This window comes from Choristoneura fumiferana, chromosome Z, assembly GCF_025370935.1.
Source record: "Choristoneura fumiferana chromosome Z, NRCan_CFum_1, whole genome shotgun sequence".
Lineage (NCBI taxonomy): Eukaryota > Metazoa > Arthropoda > Insecta > Lepidoptera > Tortricidae > Choristoneura > Choristoneura fumiferana.
In genome coordinates this window covers 34434491-34457918 of record NC_133472.1, presented here as the reverse complement: position 1 = coordinate 34457918, position 23428 = coordinate 34434491, and the positions used below count along the sequence as shown (strand labels likewise).

Here is a 23428-nt window from a genome sequence, read left to right as displayed (position 1 = left end):
GAAGTTCCAATTTCAGTGCTATAGTTTTTGCCAAAAGCAAGCAGCAACAGAAGAAACTTTATTAACAAAAATACACTGGCAAAATAAGAATTTATCTTATAGACTCCAACTAGCTATCAATGAAGGAACTACCTAAAGCGTATTCCAGACACGCAGGCTGCTTTGCTTCAGCCGTTGCAACAACACATCAACCCAGTGGTGGTTTCAAACACCAATAAGCTAGGTTTAGACGAAGCTAGTGCTGGCTGCCAGTACTGGTGGGAATAGAGCGCTGCCATATTTTATAAGCCAGTGACCTGCGCCCGCGTGCCCCGCGAATAATTCATGAATGAAATGAATCCAGTTGGCCACATTTAAACAAGACAGACCAGGCCAGCGGTGGCTTGGCTGGGGATTTGCGCCAGCATTACTAGCTGCGTCCAAACCTTTCTTTAGTTTTGGTGTCTGTGGCCTCCGTCATTAATGCTAATGGCTAACCGCGACCAAGTCTTATTACTTTTTAGACTGTAAGATGCAGGCAACTGCAGTAGATGATACTACTTGTTTATATTATGTATATAACTATGAAATAACTTTCGATCGATATTTTTAACATTTTTCGCTTTCTCTGCTGTCTGGGATACTCTTTAAGTCCAGTAACTCTCGTCATTATTGACCTACAAATTGATGTCGTGGATCTGATACACGCTTTCGTTAATACAACAATATTGTTTTTGGCGAAGCTAGTCTAAGTAAATGTTAGCGAACAATTAAATTATCTTGCAACTATGTGAAGCAAAATATGAACAAAGCTAGATACGGCATTATAGATTCACGGGAAGACAATGTACTCTGCAATGGACTGCAGTAGACAGTTGAGGGTAAATGAGAATCTTGTGTACAGCTGTTGTGTATGTAAATGTATGATAAATTGGGTAGATCCCATATGTTCTACAAAACTAATACATTTGATACGATTTTGAACTCTGTTGCTTCAGAGTTGTATAGATCAAATGGGATTCCACTTATTGCACCGTACCCGCGCTAATGCTTATCCAGTTCCAACAGTTGTTTTCACGCTTAGTACATTCTATCTCTAATTTGTATAACGGACAGAATAGTGAATTTGAATTTTGAATATAAGAATAAGTACATAGATTTACTTTGTAATCAGCATAAAGTTATACCGAATATACCTAATTTATTTGTAAACACAAATACAGATGATTTTTTATATATTAGATTTAATACTCCGTTGTTGATTGATCAAAATAAAATAAATATTCCTACATTGTTTTTACATAATACACTTATTATATAATTATAATTACATCAATAACACACCATAGCGTAAAATCAACGATCGAGTCTAATTACCTCGGTAAAACAGATATAAGGTGTGTATAATTATCTAAACACCACCCATTGATTAATTTTATTTGACGGATAAATATCTGATGCTGTCTGTGCTGTATTCTTTATAAATTTAATCAATGGTTGGTGAAACAGGGGGTTAATCTTGTTTCTTTGTTCATTGCTTGGGAAAATTATTAGTTTTACAAAGGGGCTTGCAGGAACCTCCACGGGCAGTTCCCGCAAGCCGCCCCGCAATAAGACAACCACTAAGCTCGATATAATGTAATATTTAAAAACTCTGATCTGTTTAGGGAAGTGGTGCCACACGTCACTTGCCAGTAAAGGCGTTAATAATTTTGCTTACTAATAAGAACCCTACAATACGGGAACGAGATACGTTTTGGAGTTCTGTTTAAATTCGTTCACAAAAGTTCATCAGGGGAAGAGCGGAGACACTGCACGAAAATTATTGCCGATGGGATGGTCGCCAGTGGGGGTGGCGGACTGGAGGGGGGGCCGAGACCGCTTCTACCTAGTAGGTAACCAAGTTTAATACCTAATATCATCTAACACTTAACTGAGTGGGTTCTCGCAGCATAGCAGGTGACACGGAGGAATGAAAAATATCGTGACATATGTAGTCAAAGACGTACCTAATTAACCAAAAGCGAAAGTACCTACTATTTTCCTTTCGAAAGGGTATAATTGACTAATGTATAGCTAGGGTTAACTTTATGCATCCTTTCCTAAAACAGTTTTGTCAGTTCCAGCTTAGATGATCAGTTAATTGCGAAATAATTACGTTTAATTTAATAACGCAATAAATCTATAAATTAAAACGTTAGAAAACAATATAAAGTTATCTCTAAAACACAATTAACTAGTAGTATGGTGTAAAGACTCGACTGAAGGTTATTTAATAGGTACATTACATGTTTCCTATAATGTGCACACTTAATATTTTCAAAATGAGTATTAGTAACACGTAGAAAATAGCTGAATTCGCGCGTCCTTTGTCCATATTAGTCAGATCTATCGCATTTCACCCTGTCCTTTTTTAGTCATGCTTTGGTCGGACAGGGAACTTAAAACCGATTTCAAAGCGTTGCGAAGAATTTTCACTCACGCGTAAAGATCAGAGCTTTATGACGTATTGAATGTACATAAAAGCCGTCAATAACAGAAGTTACATATACATCCGTTTTTCTTTAGTACTGCCTGCGCAGTGGCATGCATTGGGTCAATACCAGGGTAGTTAAGCTGCCTGCCCTGAAATCGAGCCAATGCACGCCTATGTGCAGATGTTCCACTCTATCATACAGTGAGTGTTAACCGTTTCATGACCGTATACCTTCTGATATAAACGCTAGAGTTGTAATTCTTATTAGGGAAGTGAATTAACTGATTTTTGGAACCCATCAAACTCGGTTACCAACAAGGCCCATGGCCTGTGCACAATACATATTTATCAAGCGTAATATTTACGATATTAGAGCTGCCCATATATCTGCGCGTATAAATATGTAGTATGGTTAGGCTTTAAAGCGCAAAACACATAGGACGGCAGCGGGTCGGGAGTCGGGAGTGCCGCGGGCATATTTACGTGGCTGTATACGAACAACATCACACCGACGGCGGCGACCAGCGATCACGTAAATAGGCCCGCCGCACTCCTGACCCGACCAGCTTCCGACCTGCTGCCGTCCTGTGTGTTCTGCGCTTATGCGGTCTTGTACCCTGGAAGAGGCGGGCGAGGCAGTCCCGTATTCGCGTCTAGTCCCGAAGCTGAGGACTGATGTCCTCGAAGTACTCCATTAGTTAATTGTCCGGGGACACGGGCGGCGACGGCGTGACGCGGTTCGCGTAGCGCGCGCAGTTACCGATCACGACACAGGCCAGGTCTTTGATCATCTCGTACGGCGACGGGTGGTTGAGCAGATCCACTAGGAGCTTTAAGCCTCCCTCCGCCTCCACCAACCCGCAGTACTTGTCAGCTGAAAATTTAAACAACGAAATACAGCAAGCATTTTTCAAAGTCAATTCGACCTCCACTTTTATCCATATATTAATCACTAGGCCTCGTATTAAAAGATTTTTTTCACTACACTGTTCGAAAATGTGGCCATAGATGAACTAAATCCAGTACCCAAAGCTGACTATTATGTACATTTTGACTCATTTATGGCTCGCAAAACACGACAACAATGTAATACATTACGAAAGGTCGTATCAATATATGTATTTCATAATGCGATACGCGATAATTTCGGAATTTCATTCCTAGCGTGCTGAAACGACAATTGGACCAATCAAAAGTAATCGTCTGCTGCATGTGAATTTAAATTGACCAATGAGAATGCTTTTTTTTCTTAAGCGCATAATATGCACAAAATGTTTTAATTTTTTTAAGTATGAAAAAACGCCACAGCATCGCAGCAGGTCGGACATGACGAAGGTGACGTTTTGATTTTTTAAATATGTGGTTGCGTAGTTGCGTAGTGGCCACAAAGAACGGACTCGTTTAAAAAAATATGCCAGAAAAGAAAAACTAAAAATCGGCGGGAGGGGTGACACTATTTACTAGCCTGGATAATACCGACCCGATTATTCGTGTACTCGCCCATACAAACTCCTGTCAAACTGACATGAGTTTCTATGGGCGTGTACAAGAAAAATCGGGCCGGTATTTCTATGTCGGTATTATCCGGGCCGATAAAGAGTGTCACACGGCGGGAGCAACGCAATCATTGGATTCTTATTGTTTGCTTTGTGATAAATATTTTTTTATTTCCTCGCAGTGATCGTGAAAAGCACAATGTTTGATGAACTCGTATTATCGAAGGCCTCCCCTTCGGATCGGCCTTTAAACTAACTCGTTCATCTATTGCTTACTTTCGAGCCTCTACAACAATGTACTATTTATGAGTGTAGGCCACTTTATTTCCGCCGCCCCATATGTACAATTCCAAAATAATAGTTATCTCGTCTTCTGGAATCTGCCGCCCCTAGGACGCTGCCGCCTCTAGGCCAGGACTGGCGCCCACTGCCCAGCGCTGCCACTGTGGCGTGGCGTATGGTGTGCATGCAGCACACTCAATATGGGCTCTAAAGAGCGGTAGTTCATGTTACGCTCGGCACTCAACTTACTACCATCCTGTTTTTTTTTTCAATTTTTTCCACCCAATAGCTTTTTTTTACCTTTTTTTATTGTACCAATTTGTCGGCGTAAATTCATGCCAAATTATAGCTCTTTAGTTCTAAGGTCTCTGATCTTAGCTGCGGGCTGACAGACAGACAGACGGCCAAACACGGCAAAACTATAAAGGTTCCTAGTTGACTACGGAACCCTAAAAAGTTACGGTAGATGGTGGTAAGGTTAGCCAGCGTCCAGACGGCCCAGTGCTGTGGCGTATGGTGTGCATGCAGCAGACTCAGTATGGGCTCGAACGAGCGGAAGTTGATGTTTCGCTCGGCACTCAAGTCCCAGCGGTCAACTCAGAGACAAAACAAAAAAACTCACGGTAGACGGTGGTGAGGTTAGCCAGCGCCCAGACAGCCCAGTGCTGGCACTGTGGCGTATGGTGAGCATGCAGAAGACTCAATATGGGCTCGAACGAGCGGTAGTTGATATTCCGCTCGGCATTCAAGTCCCAACGCTCGATGGCGGCGGCGACGCGCTGCAAAACCGCCTCGCGCGCTGGTTCGGTCGCCGTCCACGCCGCTGGTCCATCTGATGCCATGTGGGCTAAAACGCCTGCTGCGTTGTAGCTCACCTGTAAAAAAGTGCCTGTTTTAATACCAATACATAGAGTTTCGGATTTAAATATATGCGTACAGATATGAGAACGCCACATACACGACATTTTTGAATCGGTTCAAAATCGGTTTTGCCTCGGGGCAATGTAAATTTGGGCGCCCTTGCTAAGCACCAATTTATAAAAATAAGGCTAATATTTACAACATGGAATTTAGAGCCTTCTTAGAAATGGCACCCGGGGTAAGCGCCTCGGTTTGAATTGGTTTCCTTAACATAGTGTGAATAAAACGGGCGCAAACTATGCTCATTGGGAGCGGTGACCCTATCCGCTTGTATGCAGAAGGTCACTGAGAGCTATTTCCTCCTCACCTTAATAGGTCATACATACTAGGGTTGCCGTTGGTACGCTTAAAACATTTTGAAGTGTATTATTTTTAAACAAAATGTGGACACTTCAAAGCCTGTGCGGTCGAACTAACTAGAAAGACATCCGACATTTCCTAAAGTACTGTGAAATATACGTGTGCTATGCACGATATTCTTAATCTGATTCGTGTAATTACCTCGATACCATCACTAGAGGACTCAAGCAACTCGGAGAAGACAGAGAGAAATAATCTGTCCATAAGCTGCGGTCTCAACTCTGCCACTTCAGCCACGTTGCCCAGTAAACCCATCATGTTGCGAAGAAGTTCCTCCTTGTCTGGAAAACTCTGTAAAGAACATATATAATAAGAGAGTTAAAATAGTTAAGGTCGCTACGGATTAATCGCTCATCAGGTCAGTTTTAATATAATTTTTGCAAGGTTTTATTCAACTTCACATATGTCTAGAAAATATGTTAACGCTGAGAAATACTAGTGAAAAGTGAATTCTCGCCATTGTGATCAGCCAGTGATCAACTATAGCATATGTAACTCTTTTACTGGCACGAGATCTTTTTTTTTTTAAAGAAACAGGCTTGTGTTTGACCACAATCACGCCTGATGGTAAGCGAAGATGTTTTTAAGATGGAGCACGCATGCCTAATAAATATCCTTTCACCCTAGATTTGAAGACGGCCTGATTGTAACGATCAGAGAACACAACACAGATGCAGGCAGGGCATCCCACTCTTCAGTTGTATGGATAATAAAAGACGAGCGAAAATTTATATCTATTGTTCGTTTTTAGGGTTCCGGAGCCAAAATGGCAAAAACGGAACCCTTATAGTTTCGTCATGTCTGTCTGTCCGTCCGCGGCTTTGCTCAGGGACTATCAATGCTAGAAAGCTGTAATTTTGCAGGGACATATATGTAAACTATGCCGACAAAATGGTACAATTAAAAATTTAAAAAATATTATGGTACCTCCCATAGACATAAAGTGGGGTGATTTTTTTTTCTCATCCAACCCTATAGTGTGGGGTATCGTTGGATAGGTCTTTTAAAACCATTCGGGGTTGCTAGTACGATTTTTCGATTCAGTGATTTGTTTGCGAAATATTCAACTAAACTGCAAATTTTCATTAAAATCGAGCGCCCCCCCCCCCCCCGTCTAAAATCTAAAGCGGTGGGTGGAAATTTTTTTAAAATTCCGGATGGTAGTAAGTATATCAAACTTTCAAGGAAAACTATAACTGCTAAGTTTGCTTGTGAATTATTAGTAGTTTATGAGTAAATAGCAGCCTAAGGTATAAAATATACCTAAACTTGGACGATTCCGTATAAAATACGAAATCCTTTTTTAAAATATTACTTTATTTTTTCGTAATGGCTATATAGCCATTCGATTCCTCGCCGGCGATGGGACAAATGCCTTAGCTCTTTGTGCGCATCGACTACGTTCTTCAGCTCTTGCCCTTGAAAATTGTGTCAAACAGGTCACTCACCTTAAGACAAGCGAGGAAGAAGTCCATGCCGCGGTTCTCAAGGAACCGTTGGCAATTCTGCGGCGTTTCGTCGGTGACGTTCCACATAGTGGACCACGCTACTTCTAACACGTCGTCACACAGCCGCCGCTCCAGTCGATCCTCAATCAGGTTCAGCATTTTCTGAAACAACAGCCGACGCCGTCACACAAGATCCTTTGCGTGGTTAAGAGGACTGGTCTTAACAGTAGCGGCTGTCGCAATAGGCCAAGTAGGACTAGGACGGTAAAACTTGGGATTATTAAAAGGCGTGAGCCTAGGGCAACCAGTGTCAAATCTGTCCATGGACTTTCTCTTTTATGAGCACAATCAGTTTGACGATTGTACAGTAAAGTATAGAACAATATCGAAATTCATCATGGAACCATTATTAAATTGAAATAGACAAAGGCTTATTATTAAACTCCTCATCAGAAATGTCAAAAAACTACTACTGGAATTCATTTGCAATATTAAAACTGACAACTATCTCAATCTTGCAGCTTATTTAATACGAACATTAATAAAGTTCTTTAGTTACATTACATACGTTATTTAAATAAAAGCTTGCATTAAAAGAAAACCATCTACGTATCTACATGAAAGTACTTGGTAGTATATTTTATTATACTACTTGCATTTACCTACGGCTTCCTTCGCACGCACAAATTGATACCATTTAATTCAGCTCATGTAGGACTTTCAAGATCACTAACTAGTTTTTACCCGACTGCCCGAAGGAGGGTTATTCGATATCTTGTATAGATTAGAAATAATCGAATGAGATCACTTATCGTTTCTACCCTGTATATTAAACGAAGTCAGTACTGAGACACCTTCTACGTCAGTTAAGTTTAAGTAGGTACTACTTCGGAAACAGAGAGACCAAGAAATACATTTTATTTGGATGGTGTACGATTTTTACTTAAGATTTAATGAACTGCCGACACTTAAATCATTAAAAGCTAACACAACAAATTCGCAATTATATTAGTACTAGCCTTAACCCGAGGCTTCGCCCGCATTAGAAATAGCTTAACGCCGTCTTAACTGAACTATTGTAATTATGCCCGTGCAATTTTTAGAAATATACAACGACTACCGTTTACTTACACGATTCTTGTTACCATGGTAATGCAATCTAACAATTTGAAAGGACATTCGCTCGCACAACACCAAGTATTGAATGCAAACGAAGTTAACACGTCATCTTGAGAGCCGAGGTACGGTACGTCACCGTTCTTGACCAGCGCCCTCTATTCTTGTTTAAACTTAAAATATTATGTCACGAAAACGCATTACCGTGATATCAAGTATCTTATGTCTCAATGCAAATCTTTTTCTATCTGTTCGCCAAGTTTCATGTAAATCTGTTCAGCTGTAATTGCGTGATTAAGCAACAAACATCTAAACCTCCAATATAATACAAGTAGGATGATAAAAGTCTGTTTTTCCATCCCGGTATTATCCGGGCCGAGAAAGAGTGTCACCCTATGTGTGCGTAGCTCGAATGTGGCATTTTTTTTGGTGTCCGTACCGTCAGTCACGCACACTAAGACAACGTGCAAGAACGAGGTTTTCTCGTACTATTGCACATTGATATGATAAGTTATGGAGGGGCGCTCCCTCGTGAGTTAACAGATCAGTACTATGGTTCTGATCTAATAAGGAAAGCCAACTCCCTTCAGCTGCATGCATGGAGTCACATCTCGGCCTGGATACATCCCACTGCAGGGCACTGTAGTTCCCACGTGGGGACTGTAGTTCCCACGCGGGTCCAGTGGGAATTGGGAACTTTGTGTTCCCATGTATCGAGTGCCCCCTCAAATTTTTATTCTTTTACGAGTAGTTTCAAAGTAAAATGAATGTGACATACGGACAGAGGGAGAGAGAGAGAATGAGAGAGAGACTAACGGACATGACAAAACTAAAAAGGTTTTTTTTGCTATTTTGGCTATCCAACCGTTTTACCACTTAAGTATAATTTTACTAGCAAGGAAACAGTACCTTAGTAACCTAACGAGATTATACATACATATAAGGTATTTACAGGTAAGCAAAATTATTCCTCACATTGATTGTTTAATCTATTCAGGTTCATGCGCCACTTCTCAATCGTACTTCAACAAAATGTGACAAGTTTTCTTCGCATAATCTTAAAATAAACTTTAAATAATCGCTATAGACAGCCCCCATGAATATTCCGTACTAATATTATTAACGCTAAAGTAATTCTGTATCTATCTTTTATCTCTCCAAGCTCTTAACTCTGAACAATTTAGATGAGGTATGGAGACAGTTTGAGACCCTGAATGAACGAACGAACGAACGAACGAATTCTGGGCAGACGAAATTACACGTCAAAGCTCAGAGGTTGATTTGTTGCGCAATTTAGTTAATATACTGCTGTATTCCGCGTGAGTCAAAAGTTGGCCATAATCTAAAATCTACCGAATGGTATATAAAATGTCTCATGGCCAAATTTTGACTTACGCGATATTGTTGTATAAGCAACGGTTTTTAAGAGATCAATGATTGTATATTGTTTCATCCTTCGCTATTTTTGCTCGGAATTACTTCCAATTCCGGGACATAAACATAATCACTGATTATTTTTTAAATGACCTCGACGTTTTGAAATACTGCAGCAGTCGTGGTCCGAGTAAATCACAACCAAGAGTAAGACCTCACCTCAGTAGTTAAAAAATACATACATATATTTTGTACAACTATCTATCGGGCAGAGGCCTTTGCTCAGCAGTGTGATAGAATAGGCTATTTCTCCCGGAATTGGTACTAATTATAACATTCCTTTTTTTAATTTATAACTGTGTAGACGCATAACGTACTGTTCGCGGCTTATGCGTGCCATTTGACATAAGATAAAATTCTTTACCCTAACATGTAGAGGGCCGAGCACATAATAATAATAAATATATCTTTATTGCACACATTAGTAGGATATTGGTAGGTAATTAGGGTGAAAATCGTGCATACATGGTGTTAAAAAGAATCAGCAGAAACCTCAAAACTAGGCAGAGCCTGCGTCTTATAAGACTTTACCAACTAATCACATATTTAGTTAAGAGACAACACAACGTAACACAACATAAGGCCGAAAATCATGAATCATTCGCGTAAATAAAGCAAACATTCATTTCGCATACGCCAATTGGTTAAAAAGGGATCAACGTTTAAGTTAGCAATAAGACTCGGCATCAAATAAACCCTTAGGGTCTCCCCAAACTTATCGACCCGGAATCTGCTTAAGCCGATCAAAAACTCTTTAGTCCACGCAATAAGAGAGAAAAAAACGTCGATCGGCTCTAAAGAGTTTTTTTGGTCGGCTTAAAACGATTCCGCGTCGATACATTTGGGCAGACCCTAACTTAAGCTAGTGTTTACTTGCGGAACTGACGCGTATACCAACATACCAGCAGTACCAGGAATTCCTTTAAATTACATCGAGTAAATATTTCAAACGTATAAAACATCCGCGCCAAATTCCCAATTTCATCATAAAGTTAGCATGTGTTATTCCACATGTCCGGCAGCTATCTACATACCAAATAATCCAGTCCAATTGTTTTAGCGTGAACGAGGAACAAACATACACACACACATACTCACAAACTTTCGCATATTATAGTATAAATCGGAGTAGCGGCCGAAGTGACAATCATGTTCAGACATCTTTGTTGTCAAGGGCGATACAGCGTCTCAACCCCCCGTTCCCTTATAATGATATTTAATTTGGGACCCACTTAAGATCGAATATCTCATTTTAAAGGATTTTTTGACGAAATGGGTCTCAAATTAACGATCGTGACCGTACATTCGTTCACTAGGTGGCTTCCAAACAGTGATCTAATATAAAAGGAGCGTGCTGACTGTATGCTTCGCTAGGACTTGACATATATATACCTCGTTGAGTTTCTTGCCGGATTCTTTTCAACAGACGTTTTTCCGAACCGGTGGTAGATTTTTTTTTTGACATTCATAAGTGCTTGTTAGCCTAAATTGAATAAAGATATTTTGACTTTGACTTTGAGTTAATTAATAATCAGAAAATTAATAGAGATTGGAGATTGACGTCTTAATCTCATGCTCAGTAGACAACTTTATCTATTTGATGACTTATGATACGAAGCTGGTGCCCGTGATTCCATTTGCAAATAATTCCTAAAATAATTCCGCGGGAATTACGCTAATATCCGGGATAAAAACTGGATCTCAAACTATCAGCTATAAATCAGTTCAGCAGTTTAAGCGTCAAAAGACAACAGACAGTTACTTTCGCATTTATAATATTAATAAGGATAGGTCGGCAAATTATTAATACCTTCAAGCTGTGTCCCTTAGGAACTTGGTACATTTCCGGGATATAATCTATGCTTTATTATTCGGTTCCGGTAAGAGGTATTCGGATAGATAGCGTACTTTTCTGTTTTAAATCGGTCCATTAGTTTGTAGTAGTAAAACCAACTTTTTATTAGTTACATTATCAAAGAAAAGATTAAGTTACTATCCTATTTTGCTATTACACAAATTAAATTAAATTCAAATACAGTTTCTTTATTTCCTTCGCAGTGCTCATTGATTAGCGAGTGAACACGAGAGTCGACTTCTTTAGTCTTTTATATGTAGATAACACAATACCCTTATATAAGGATACATAAGCACTCAAGGGGAGTATAAAGATCACCTTCATGTGATGCCTTCGACAAAAGCTGTTTTTATTTGCGTGGGACGATGTGGGCGATCCTTAGACGCACCCTGGTGTATAGCTGAGATATTTGTATGGCAAAGCAATTTATTGGAAACATAGTGCACATTTTTCTAAAACTACTTAATTATTAGTCTCCACCTCATACATATAGCGTGTGGGACACCACAGTAGAGAAATCTCTCTCTCTATGCGGATGTTACCCGAAAACCTCAATTGATGTCGTTACTTCTTTTTTACTTACAGCACTTTATATTTATAGCATCGAATTTACAAACTATGTATAAATAAGTGTCATCCGATCACAGGAAATACATGAACATCCAATACCTTTAAACGAGCAATTCTTGTATTATATATATGTCGGGGATTTCGCAAACGGCTCCAACGATTTCGATGAAATTTGGTATGAAGGGTTTTTCTATATATATATATAGTAGCGAGTTTTAACAGCTCGATCACCCAGATATTGTTGGTTAATTAACGACAACATTTGCTACTGCCATTTTTTAAGTTATCATCAACATATCAGCCGTAGGTCGTCCACTGTTGGACATATAGGCCTCCCCCATAGACCACCATTTGCTTCGGTTGGCAGCGGCCTGCATCCAGCGTGAACCCGCGGCTTTAACCAGGTCATCCGTCCATCTTGTTGGTGGAAGTCCTACCTGCCGATCCGCGGTTTCCATTCGAGGACTTTTCGGCCCCAACGGCCATCCATTCTCCGTGCTCTATGACCTACCCATAGCTACGTCAACGAGCTAATTCGCTTGGCATTTATTAGGTTCTGACACAAAACACAAAGTTTTTTCTTGTATTCGCACTGTGCTAGACACTTTTATAGATGATTAGACATTCTTTCATAATTTTTAGGTAAAAAAAATCTTTCTCGTGTCTGGAAAACTATTTTGCATATGCATCATACCTACATAGCTCATTTGCTGCATCCTTGAACGATGAAAAGCAAATAGATAACTTGAACTTGTTTCTAAAATGAAGTTTTGTTCGATCAGGACGAGAAATTTTAACCTCTTGGATAAATACAAGCAAATACGTAATATTACATTTTCAGCATTAAAACAAAGTCGCAGAGCATAGTCACAAAAATATCGCTAGTGCAAGTTTAGTTTCGAGTTATTATTGGTATTTTTGGTTCGCACACATCATCGCATCAGCGAGAAGTTATTCTCTGCTAGACAGGTTTTTACTAAAGACCTCCCTCCACCTCAGTCGCTCACACGCAACCTAAGTTAAAAAAGTCTCACACAATAAATATAAAAGAAAAATGTTCTTACTTTATCCAACTATTTATTTGGCATACCAAAGTTTACATATTGTTTGACTGATTCAACTAGATCCGTTTCTAACTTTGGCAAAAATGCTTTCGTATTTCCTACTCTACACGTTTCAAATTTCAACCGATTCTCGTGAAATTTTCTGAGCAAGTTCGATAATTATACGGATTTTTTGCCGACTCAGTTTTTGGAAATTTATCTAAATGGCGGAACCATGGGGGTTAAAAACGTAAAAGACAGAAATCAACATTTCTATTGCCTAAAAAAGAGTACAGAAAAGATCAATAAAAGGATAATTATTGTATGCCATTATTACCGAACAGTGTTTGGAAATAAATGAACCAATTTCTCGATATAGCCTCGTCGCGAGATGTTAAGTTAAGCTGGCGTGCTGTGACCCGGTTACTAATTTCAAATACTTACTCGTATTGCCCCATTGTTCCCCAGGAACTGTTTTTGGCTGCCGTCAACTTGACAAGCCAGCGAGTTAAGTAGGTATATGGCAATCCGCTGCACGAAGCCTTCTTGGTTCACGTCAGCCACGCCGTTCAGTAGGATCTGCACTACGCGTTCATACTCGAACAACTACAACACGAAACAAAATAATTACGACGACGGCATAGCCTAGTGGTTGGTGAACCTTACAGCTGGAGAGCTGGCTAACATTTTTGTGTAGACAATTAAAACAAGCTTGAACCCTGTTCTTTGCTTCTCCTATAATATGCTAACACAGACCTAAAAATCTGACTGGAGTAGTAGGGCTAGATCAACCCTTATATTTTCGACATTACGATTTTTTTTCACAAAACACCTTTGAACTTTGAGGCCATCTTAGGTGAGGATTTTAGGAAATACGGAGTTCTGCAAGCAGCGAGCGTAAACTCGTGACATAATTGGTCACCTGAATACTATCACAGAAAGAAAACGCTTTGTTTTATTTCAGCATGTTCAAGTTACAGATGAACTTTTCTTTATTGCAATTTTAAATAATTGTAGTATGTAATTTCAGTTAACAATCGTGATTTTTTTTTGAGATAAATGTTATTAACTATGGCGATGGACGGAGAATACATGCAAATGCGAAATACACGGGGTGTATAACTAACAACATAAAAAAACTTACATCAATTTTTACCGACTTTCAATGGTCAGATTGACCCAAAATAGAGCTGTAGTGACAACGCTATAGAAAAGTACCATCAACAAAGAAATTGTGTCCAATAGTAAATTGTACGACAAGAGCATAAAACGAGCCATTTCACCCAAGACGTTCATATAGCCACCCGAGCCGGCACTGCGAGGGTGGATAGACACGTCGAGGGCAAAATGGATTTAATGCTCGAGTTTTACACTATGCTTTTCACTTAGATAGATTGCGAGGAAATGAAATAGCAACAGTGGAAACAATTGTTCACTTTCATGTACCTTTTATATTTCATGCATTATTATATCGTTTGTTAGTTCTTTACCTCAAACAAAAGCATAAATTCCTTGTAGCGATTTACCAAATCGCATTTTACCTCGAACTAACAAAATTTCAATAGAATCATGTACTTGGCGCAATTTATCGCGTAGCTTTTTACATTAGTATAATTAATTTGTAGCATCTCGTTTTTCGTGTAGTATTTTACCCTAGACGAAATTCGCCGCGATCGATGTTTGCTTGGGACTCTAATTAATTTGACAAGTTAATTAAATGTTTGTACTCAAATACATAACACACGATCGAGGTGAAATGCGACTAAAACTAAGAGACTAAAAAAAACACGATTGAGACACAACACACAACACTATAATTAAAAATACGATCGAGGTGAAATGCGATTCGGTGAAACGCTACAAGGAATTTATGCTTTTGAGGTAAAGAACTAACAAATGTATCACATTTAATTATATTTTTTAGTTTTATTGATTTATTTTTATTGATTTTTAGTTTTATTTAAATTAGAAATTATTTTTTAAAATATGTAGAAACTTTTTTGTTTGTGGCTGTTGACACCTGATTACTTTGGTCGTAGACGAAGATTTAACTTTATGCACTAGTGCATAAAAAGTCATTTTATGTCGCCTACATCCAGCATAAACATGAACTTTACGAGCATGAGAAGTGAAAACACGATTTTTAGGTTAATCCATCGGTACTCACTACATCCATGGGTATTTTGAACTGGCATAGTGTCAAGCAGCCGTTCCTCATCATGGTATCATCGCCAAGATGAGCCTCCATGCCGTCGAGAAGCGCTGTGATGATACGCTTCTTCAACTTGATGCCAATACGACCCTTCTCTTTTCCCTTTACGATGTAGAACAATGTTGCGCTGAGGAACAAAACAAGAGGATGTAAGTGAAGTAGGTCTAATTTATGATAATCTCACGGTCATGCCGGGATGTGACCGTCAATGCACCTAAGAGTCTGCCCATATCATTGGCGCGGAATCGACTTAACCCTTAATATTCCCTGTCCCCATACAAAATGATATAACAACGTCACACGTCTAAGTGGATGCTGTTTTGCAATAGTTAACCCTGATTAATTCTGCAATCTGCAATACAATTTGGGGACACGAACTTAACAACGTAAATTTGTGTTGTGTCACACGGCGCGCAAAATACGCGTTAGCTTCAGTCATCAGCTTAAGTCGATATCCTCATCGATAGAGGTGAAGAGACTCTAAAGTCTTATTTTAGGTTCGCCACAATAACTTCCACACGACTGTCGAAACTCCAAAATGTATGTGAAATAACACAATTGCCTACATAATCATAATCATGTCGTGCATGGTAATACTACGTAACTGCGTTATAGCGGAACAACAAATACTAAAAACCGAATAAAATAAATATTGAAGGGGGGCTCCCATACCAGTTATCAGATAGACGTAGGGCGCACTCGTATACTCTATGAATGCCTAATGCGCTCGAGTATATCCAAGTGACTTTTTTTATACATTTTTGAAAATTTGCACACGCTCTTCCCTCCACTAAAAGGGAATATTTAACATGATTTTTTTTTCGTTTCTGCACCTAGTCTTCACAAGGACCCTACTAAGGATGATTTTACCTAAAATTCTAATCAAAAATGTTCTGCACAATGCATAATTTCAAGTTATTGAGAAATAAAACTAGTTAGTTACTATCTTTACCTAAAGCCATGAACTTTACCGCCATAAAAAATAACACTACGCCTTTATGCACCAACAATGAAAAGAATACACCAGAAACTTCTTTAAACCTTTAATAAATGCAGCAGGAAAAGTTTGGTTTCCGCAAAGCAAAAAACGCAAAGACAAAGACAGCGGCTAGAAACACGTTGAATGCTTTTGCTTTCAAAACGAATACAACCATGCCAATGATCGAATCAACTGGGTAAATTCTGTCTTGGAATAGATCAAAACCTTGTCACCCCCACATTGCTGGTCTAAGTGCCTATTTATGACAATTTGAAATACATTGTCGACTTTATTAGGTCTGTTTTAATCTGTATTTCTCATTGAATATAAAATTTAAACCTAATTATATCACCTGTACTGTAGCCTGTTAAGTTTATGAAATAAAAGCTGCCAGAATCAGAAGTAATTTCACCCTTATTTCTATCAAACGGTAAAGGATACGGGTAGAAAGAGACGGTGGATTTGATTGCGAGCGGCCTCAAGTCCCGTCTTAGCTTCTTACCTGCCAGAAATTTGGATGTGTTTCTCTGATACATGCTGATCCATAGCATCTAAGACAACAGCAAGAGCTCGTCCGATGAACGCGTTGTTCTCGTAACGGAACAAATAATAAAGATCATTGAGGACACGAGTCAGAATAGCTGGTCTCTCCATATAGGCAGCTGCGGCCGTCAAGATCTGCTCCACGTTGGCGTCCCCAGTTATCTGAAATGGGAGTCTTGGTTAGAGTACTTTTCTGGTACTTCATGATGCATAAGGGTAAGTTGCAATGCCTTAGGAAAACAATACCGAAATGCTGTAAAAAATCTACTGCTTGTTAGTTTATGAGGATGTGAGGTCAAATTAGCAACAAAGAAAAATCCTATATAATATATTATACAGGGCTTTTAAGGGTTCCATACCTTGATTGACAAAAACGGAACCATTATAGGACAACATTGAAGTCCATCTGTCTTTCTGTCTGTCCGTCCAACCGTACAGTCACGATCGTTAATTTGGAACCCACTTAAGATCGAATACCTGTCATTTTGTATGACAATTCAAAGGACTTTTTCACAGAGTGGGCCCCAAATTAATGATTGTGACTTTGTGACCGTACGTTTGCCAAGACTTTTATTCTCAGGAATGCGTAAAGAATCAAGCTGAAATTAATATCAAATACTCAGGCCTTTTATCCCTTGGAGCAGCGAAAAAATCAAACTTTTATCTAAGTCTAAGTCATCACATTACTAACAAAGAACTGTTGGTGTCGCAATTCGAGAAAGCAATAAAAAAATTAAAGTTTCATTTCATATATTTATCTAAGATTTTTTTGGTACTATTAAATATTAGCTGTTGCCCGCGACTCCGTCTGCATAGTATTCGTTTATCGCTATCCCGCAGGAACTATGCAATTTTCCGGAATAAGAAATTCATCTAAATTGGTTCAGCGGTTTAGACGTGATTGAGTAACAAACATCCAAACATCTAAACATCCCAACAACATCTTAACAAACTTACAACATTAGTAATATTAAGTTGGATTATTTCCAGAATAAATGTGAGTCATTATTGGACCCTGATATTGGAGGTGCTTTTTGGTAACTGTCAAGTCTTAGGGATGGGTGAAAAATATTTTAAAATACTAACTAAATATAGATAAATTATCTTTACCATAATGAGATAATGACAATCTAAGACTTTAATTAAACATGTTTATTTTGTAAAACAGGACTAATTACAAAATGAATAATGAATTAACATTTGTAATTTTTATACATAGAAAAAACATTAATTAAACCCAATATATCTTAGCTCTATTCTTAATGTATTTAAAATATTCTTTTTAATGTCTCGTAATATAATACTATATTTTTTAAACTTTAGTAATATATTACGAGACATATTTCTTAAAATGAAAAGAGCTAAGATATATTGGGTTTAATTGAAGTTATTTTTTTTTCCAATTAAACTTTTTAATACATATTCATTTTGTGAATTTCACAAAATAAACATGTTTAATTAAAGTATACTGTCATTATGGTAAAGAAAAAAATATCGACATTTAGCTTGTATTTTAAAGTATTTCTTACCCATCCCTAAGACTTGACAGCTACCAAATTGTACCTCCAATAGTGGGGTCTAGTCATTATGTATATATTACTGTTCCAAAAGTTTACGTGGACGGCATTAGCCAATGTGGGGAAAAAATGTTTTTTTATGAAAAGTAAAAATAAATCATATCAGAAAATAACAAAGATAGAAGGTAAAACTTACAGGAAATAATACTTGTCATGACGGCTCTTATTAACAAAAAATACAGTAAGCATTTGGTGAAAGGGCTGCTTTTTCATGCAAACACGGCTACACTCTTTGTACGGAACTCTCTGTGCGATAGTCCGACATGCACTTGGCCGGTTTTTTTAGGAATTATCTGAGACTAGACAATGGTGGGCTAGGGAGGCGGAACGTGTGGTTCGTCCTAGGCCTCCGGCCCAGTAGCTTCCAAAGGCTCACAGTTTATCTGTCATTATCATTTTATTAGAAAGATTTGACTATACATATTTCAAACTATTAATACACATACTCGCTCATACAATTGTGAATTTGAAAATACTTGTAGCAAGTTCTAAAACTGGAGGACCTCACCCTGGACCCTGGCTTTAGTCTGTCACTGTTTCTGACAATAAACTGCGACAATCCTTGGTGAGGAGTCAGGCTATTTATAAATAGCTTGACTGTTAACAGCTTCACCGGTTTAAGGGTAGTAGTTACCAGAGAAACAATAGATCCAAACAAGCCCATGCCAAACAAGTCAGTCGGTTGGATAAGTGAAATTTGACATGATGTACTCATCTCCACTATGTACCTATTTCAATCAATAATTATTGTTTTTCATACAAACTTTTCTTTAAAATGATTTGCTTTCTTTCACTCATCTAGTCTCAAACTATCTGCCTATCTTTGTTCCATTTTTCTTTTTATAACACAATCAATTGATTTTATGGTAAATAAATAATATGTAAAGAAAAGTCAAAGTTACACTTTGTCATTTGACTCAGGAGCTGTCTTTTTGTTCCCGAACTATATACATTCAAATGTTCAAGCATTGTGTCATTGTTGGAACTTATTTTAAGTGTTATCCAGTTAAGTGGTGAGCATTGATATGATAAGTGCAGAGAGCTATGTTATGATGATGCATGTGTAACCTATGTTTACAAGATAATAATCAATGTATAAATAGATGGTGAAATAAATAGAAGTGGAATACTGGGTCAACAATATAATTGGGTTAGTAAAGGTCTAAAACTAGAGATGGTATTTTAGATTGAAAATAAAGTATCTCAAAGTGAAATCTTTTCCCTTTCGAAATTGCAATTCAAAGTTGTTTTGTTGTGATCACAATAGGATGCTAAAGAATGTTAATATTAAGATATTTTTAAACAACATAGTACAAAAATCATAAGTATAGTACATATAAAAATTTAAAATATTTTAGTCTAATTTTACCATTTTCAGTAAAAGCTGAACCTAAATGGTAAGTTCACATCAAGACTCACAATGGTGTTCCAATTCATCAGAGAATGTATATTTATTTCAGTTGACATGTAAATTAATTTTTTGTTTCATTCTATATTTATTACACATCTTATATTTTTTTATAATTGTAATCATAACAATGGTTCTAATTCTTTAATAATCATCAAATAGGACTAACACAACTTTGCAGATAGTTTGAAAGAAACAAAGCAATAAAATCAGATACCTAACTGTAAAAACATGTTTAAAAAAAAGAAGTTGAGTCATAACTTACCCAAACTCAGGATAATGCAATACTGATCTCTTTGAAAATGAAATTGTTGTTTTTTATTCTAGATTGCTGAAACTCAGTGTTAGCAACACATGCATTTGCCTCTCTGTTTCATAAAAATAATACAAAAAATATACTCACAACTTTAGCAGGTATGTCATGCCTCTTGCATGCTCCATGATGTGTTCCATATAGCCCCAAAAACTCCAAGGGCCTGTTAACTCTTGAAGCCAGCCCTGGTATGTCACACCGCACTTGATCAGTAGCAGAAGCATTTTCACTGGACACTGCAGCTGCACCAGAGCCCGCTAGATTTGTACCCGAAATGTCCAAAGACTCCAAAAGTGTAAGATTATTTATAAGTTTAGCAAGAACTTCATTAGGGTCGAAATATTTTCCATGTCTGTCATTAGACTGGGAGATGTCCAGATGCCTCAAGGTGTGCAAGCTTGCTATCCAGTCTATTACATCTTTCGACCAGTGTACACTGTGTAATATTAAAGATCGTAGATTTTTCAAATCTTTCAACACCCAAATAGTGCTAGCTGAGGTTGTCTTCGATAAATCCAAGTGTGTCAGATTGGTCAGCGATTTCAACAGAAGAAGTGGGAAGACTGCAAGCCCATGTCGGGTGAGCCTCCGCAAGTTGGGAGCATCAATTGTGTAGCCTCTCTGTCTGAAGAGAGTATCATCTTGCGAGAGAACGTAAGTCAGAGGTCCCACTTTGAGAGTGACCAAGTTTTGGCTGTTTGTATTGATGATATCAAGGGAGCTGGGGCTGAGGTATTCGCACTGCACCAGTTCGAGCTCCAGCGGGCGGTGCTCCATAAGACAGCGGAGGCCTTCGTCCGTGATACGTGAGTTGCGCAAGCGCACTACAGTGAGCCGCGTCCGAGTACGATCACGGAACATGTTCGCTATGCTGTCACTCACCCTGTTGGTCTTCTGGTAAGCCTCCAGAAACTTCTCACAGATCTCCAACGGCAGTATCACGTCGTCTTTCAAACTACGCGATCGAGTCTCCGGATCCATTGTAGATATTATATTCAGGTTGTTAACTATAAGGCTCATACTTATGTCGAACAGCGTATCTGGGGAGCTGTCGTACAGCGAAAACAATTCCTGTCCGGACGTCATCATCACGGCCGTATTGCGCTATAGTATAGGAACTGGTACACTATTAGGAAACTGAGAAATGCGAAGCTCGCAATGCCATCGTTGCGTTTCTCTTGCAACTTACATTACGTTGGGAGACATAGGGCGAAAAAAGTGGCAGCTGAACCTTTCAAATCAACTGAATGCACGGTCACAAATTTTCACGACCCCAATGCAACTGAAATCGCGACGCAACAAGAATACCAATCTAATTTTTCTAGACTGCTGTCTGCCTGTCAGATCCAAATATGTTTGGATAATGAATGAAGAATGAATGATGAAGTGAATGGGTATAGGTTAGACCACGGTTAGACAAAGTTACGTATGGCAACATTGGCTCGTAGATTAGCCAATCGGAAGCGAAAGAGATGCACTACATCAATGAGGGCTATCGTTTTTTGTCTCACTAGATGGCGCACTGTTGGCGTTTTTAAGTGTGGCTTTCAAAGTCTGTTATTACGGGCGTGAAAACAAAGTTTAGATTAAAATCATATTTAATACACCTTAAAACCGTACCATAAAAATATCGAGCATGCCACAGTGTTGCATAGTCCCCGTTTTGTTCGGAAAAAAGGGAGGACAAAGGTTTCCGAAAGACAAAACTGTCTCAAAACGCAGACATGCATTGCCCCTGAACGCATATTTGCCATAATTAATTTCAGATATTGCAAAATATTCACAAAATTATTCTAATTATAAATAAACCCGCGTAGCTCACCCAAAAACTATGAGATTTCACACAACCCCAGATACTAGAAAGCGTTTTTATTATGTCATCAGTATAGTTGAATGAAGGTTGAGCTACTGGTCAAAAGATGGAGCCACCAAAATTTTTCATTTCTACAAGTTTACTTACAGCTGGGATGGCACCTAGCGTTTGAGACCTAGCTCGATAAAATTTTCTAAATAAATAAATAAAAATCAATTGAATGGGGGCTATAACGTATGAATTCGTTGCTAGAGGCGCTAGTGTAGCGAGAGGTCTCCAGAATGTCAAATGTCACTGTTTTTGGATGATCTATGCGGGTTTATTTATATTTAGAAGAATTTTGAGGGCTATCGTTTTTTGTCTCACTAGATGGCGCACTGTTGCGTGAGGTTTTTAAGTATGGCTTTCAAAGTCCGTTATTACGGGTGTGAAAACAAAGTTTAGATTAAAATCATTTTTAATATAACTTAAAACCGTACCATAAAAATATCGAGCATGCCACAGTGTTGCATAGTCCCCGTTTTGTTCGGAAAAAAGGGAGGACAAAAGTTTCCGAAAGACAAAACTGTCTCAAAACACAGACATTCATTGCCCCGGAACGCATATTTGCCATAATTAATTTCAGATATTGCAAAATATTCACAAAATTATTCTAATTATAAATAAACCTGCGTAGCTCACCCAAAAACTATGAGATTTGACATTTCGGAGACCTCACGCTACACTAGCACCTCTAGTGGCGAATTCATACGCGATAGCCCTCATTATGGCAAATATGCGTCACGAGGCAATGAATGTCTGTGTTTTGAGACAGTTTTGTCTTTCGAAATCCTTTATCCTCCCTTTTTTCCGAACAAAAAGGGACTACGCAACACTGTGGCATGCTCGATATTTTTATGGTACGGTTTTAAGGTATTAAATATGATTCAAAACAAAATTTCGTTTTAAGACCATAATAACAAACTAACCACTATACTTCGGGCATGACCTTTGTCTACAGTGGCGCCAACTGGTGAGCGCGAAAACGGTAGCCCTCATTGAATCTAGTACATACCATGGATATTTTCAAAACATAACGGAAAGACAGAAATACACTAGCTGTAGCTCGCAAATTCGTCTGTGCCCTCTGGGTAGTTTACACGTTCCCGGGATAAGAATATAAACTTATGTTACCTACGCCCTTGTCATACGCCTCGTTGGATGTCGTAGGACACGACTAAAGGAAAATCCAGAAAACTCACGGCAGCGTCTTCTTCACGAATTATCGACGCTATAGTGCCGTCCCCAAGCCTGCCGAGCGTGGGAATTATGGCCACGATTTCAACGATTTGCAACCTACTGTATTTCTAAACTGGGACCTCAGACTATCTACATTAAAATTTGGCCTATCATTGATGATACTGAAATGCCGCGTAAATTGGCGTAGCCGATAAAAAGTAGCAAATTGAGATTTTGCGGTTGCTAGGTACCTATTTAATATAAATACAAAGATATTTTAATTGTAACGCTCTTCTGCGAAAAATATTTTTAGTCTACTGACTAAAAATAACAATGCCGCGATACACGGCATTGGCCATTGGCCGATTGTTGATTACCTACGAGC

General features: G+C 38.5%; 1 protein-coding gene across 1 annotated transcript; it reads right to left on the bottom strand.

Moving 5' to 3' along the window:
* On the bottom strand, positions 1-21385 carry LOC141435583 (protein zer-1 homolog). The gene is made up of 8 exons (XM_074098314.1): positions 20103-21385; positions 16674-16876; positions 15148-15319; positions 13425-13586; positions 6963-7124; positions 5656-5805; positions 4856-5108; positions 1-3329 (listed from the first exon to the last, which is right to left on the bottom strand). The coding sequence occupies exons 1-8, from the start codon at positions 21099-21101 to the stop codon at positions 3154-3156; spliced, it is 2277 nt and encodes a 758-aa protein (XP_073954415.1). The 5' UTR covers positions 21102-21385; the 3' UTR covers positions 1-3153.
* Positions 21386-23428: the final 2043 nt, after the last annotated feature.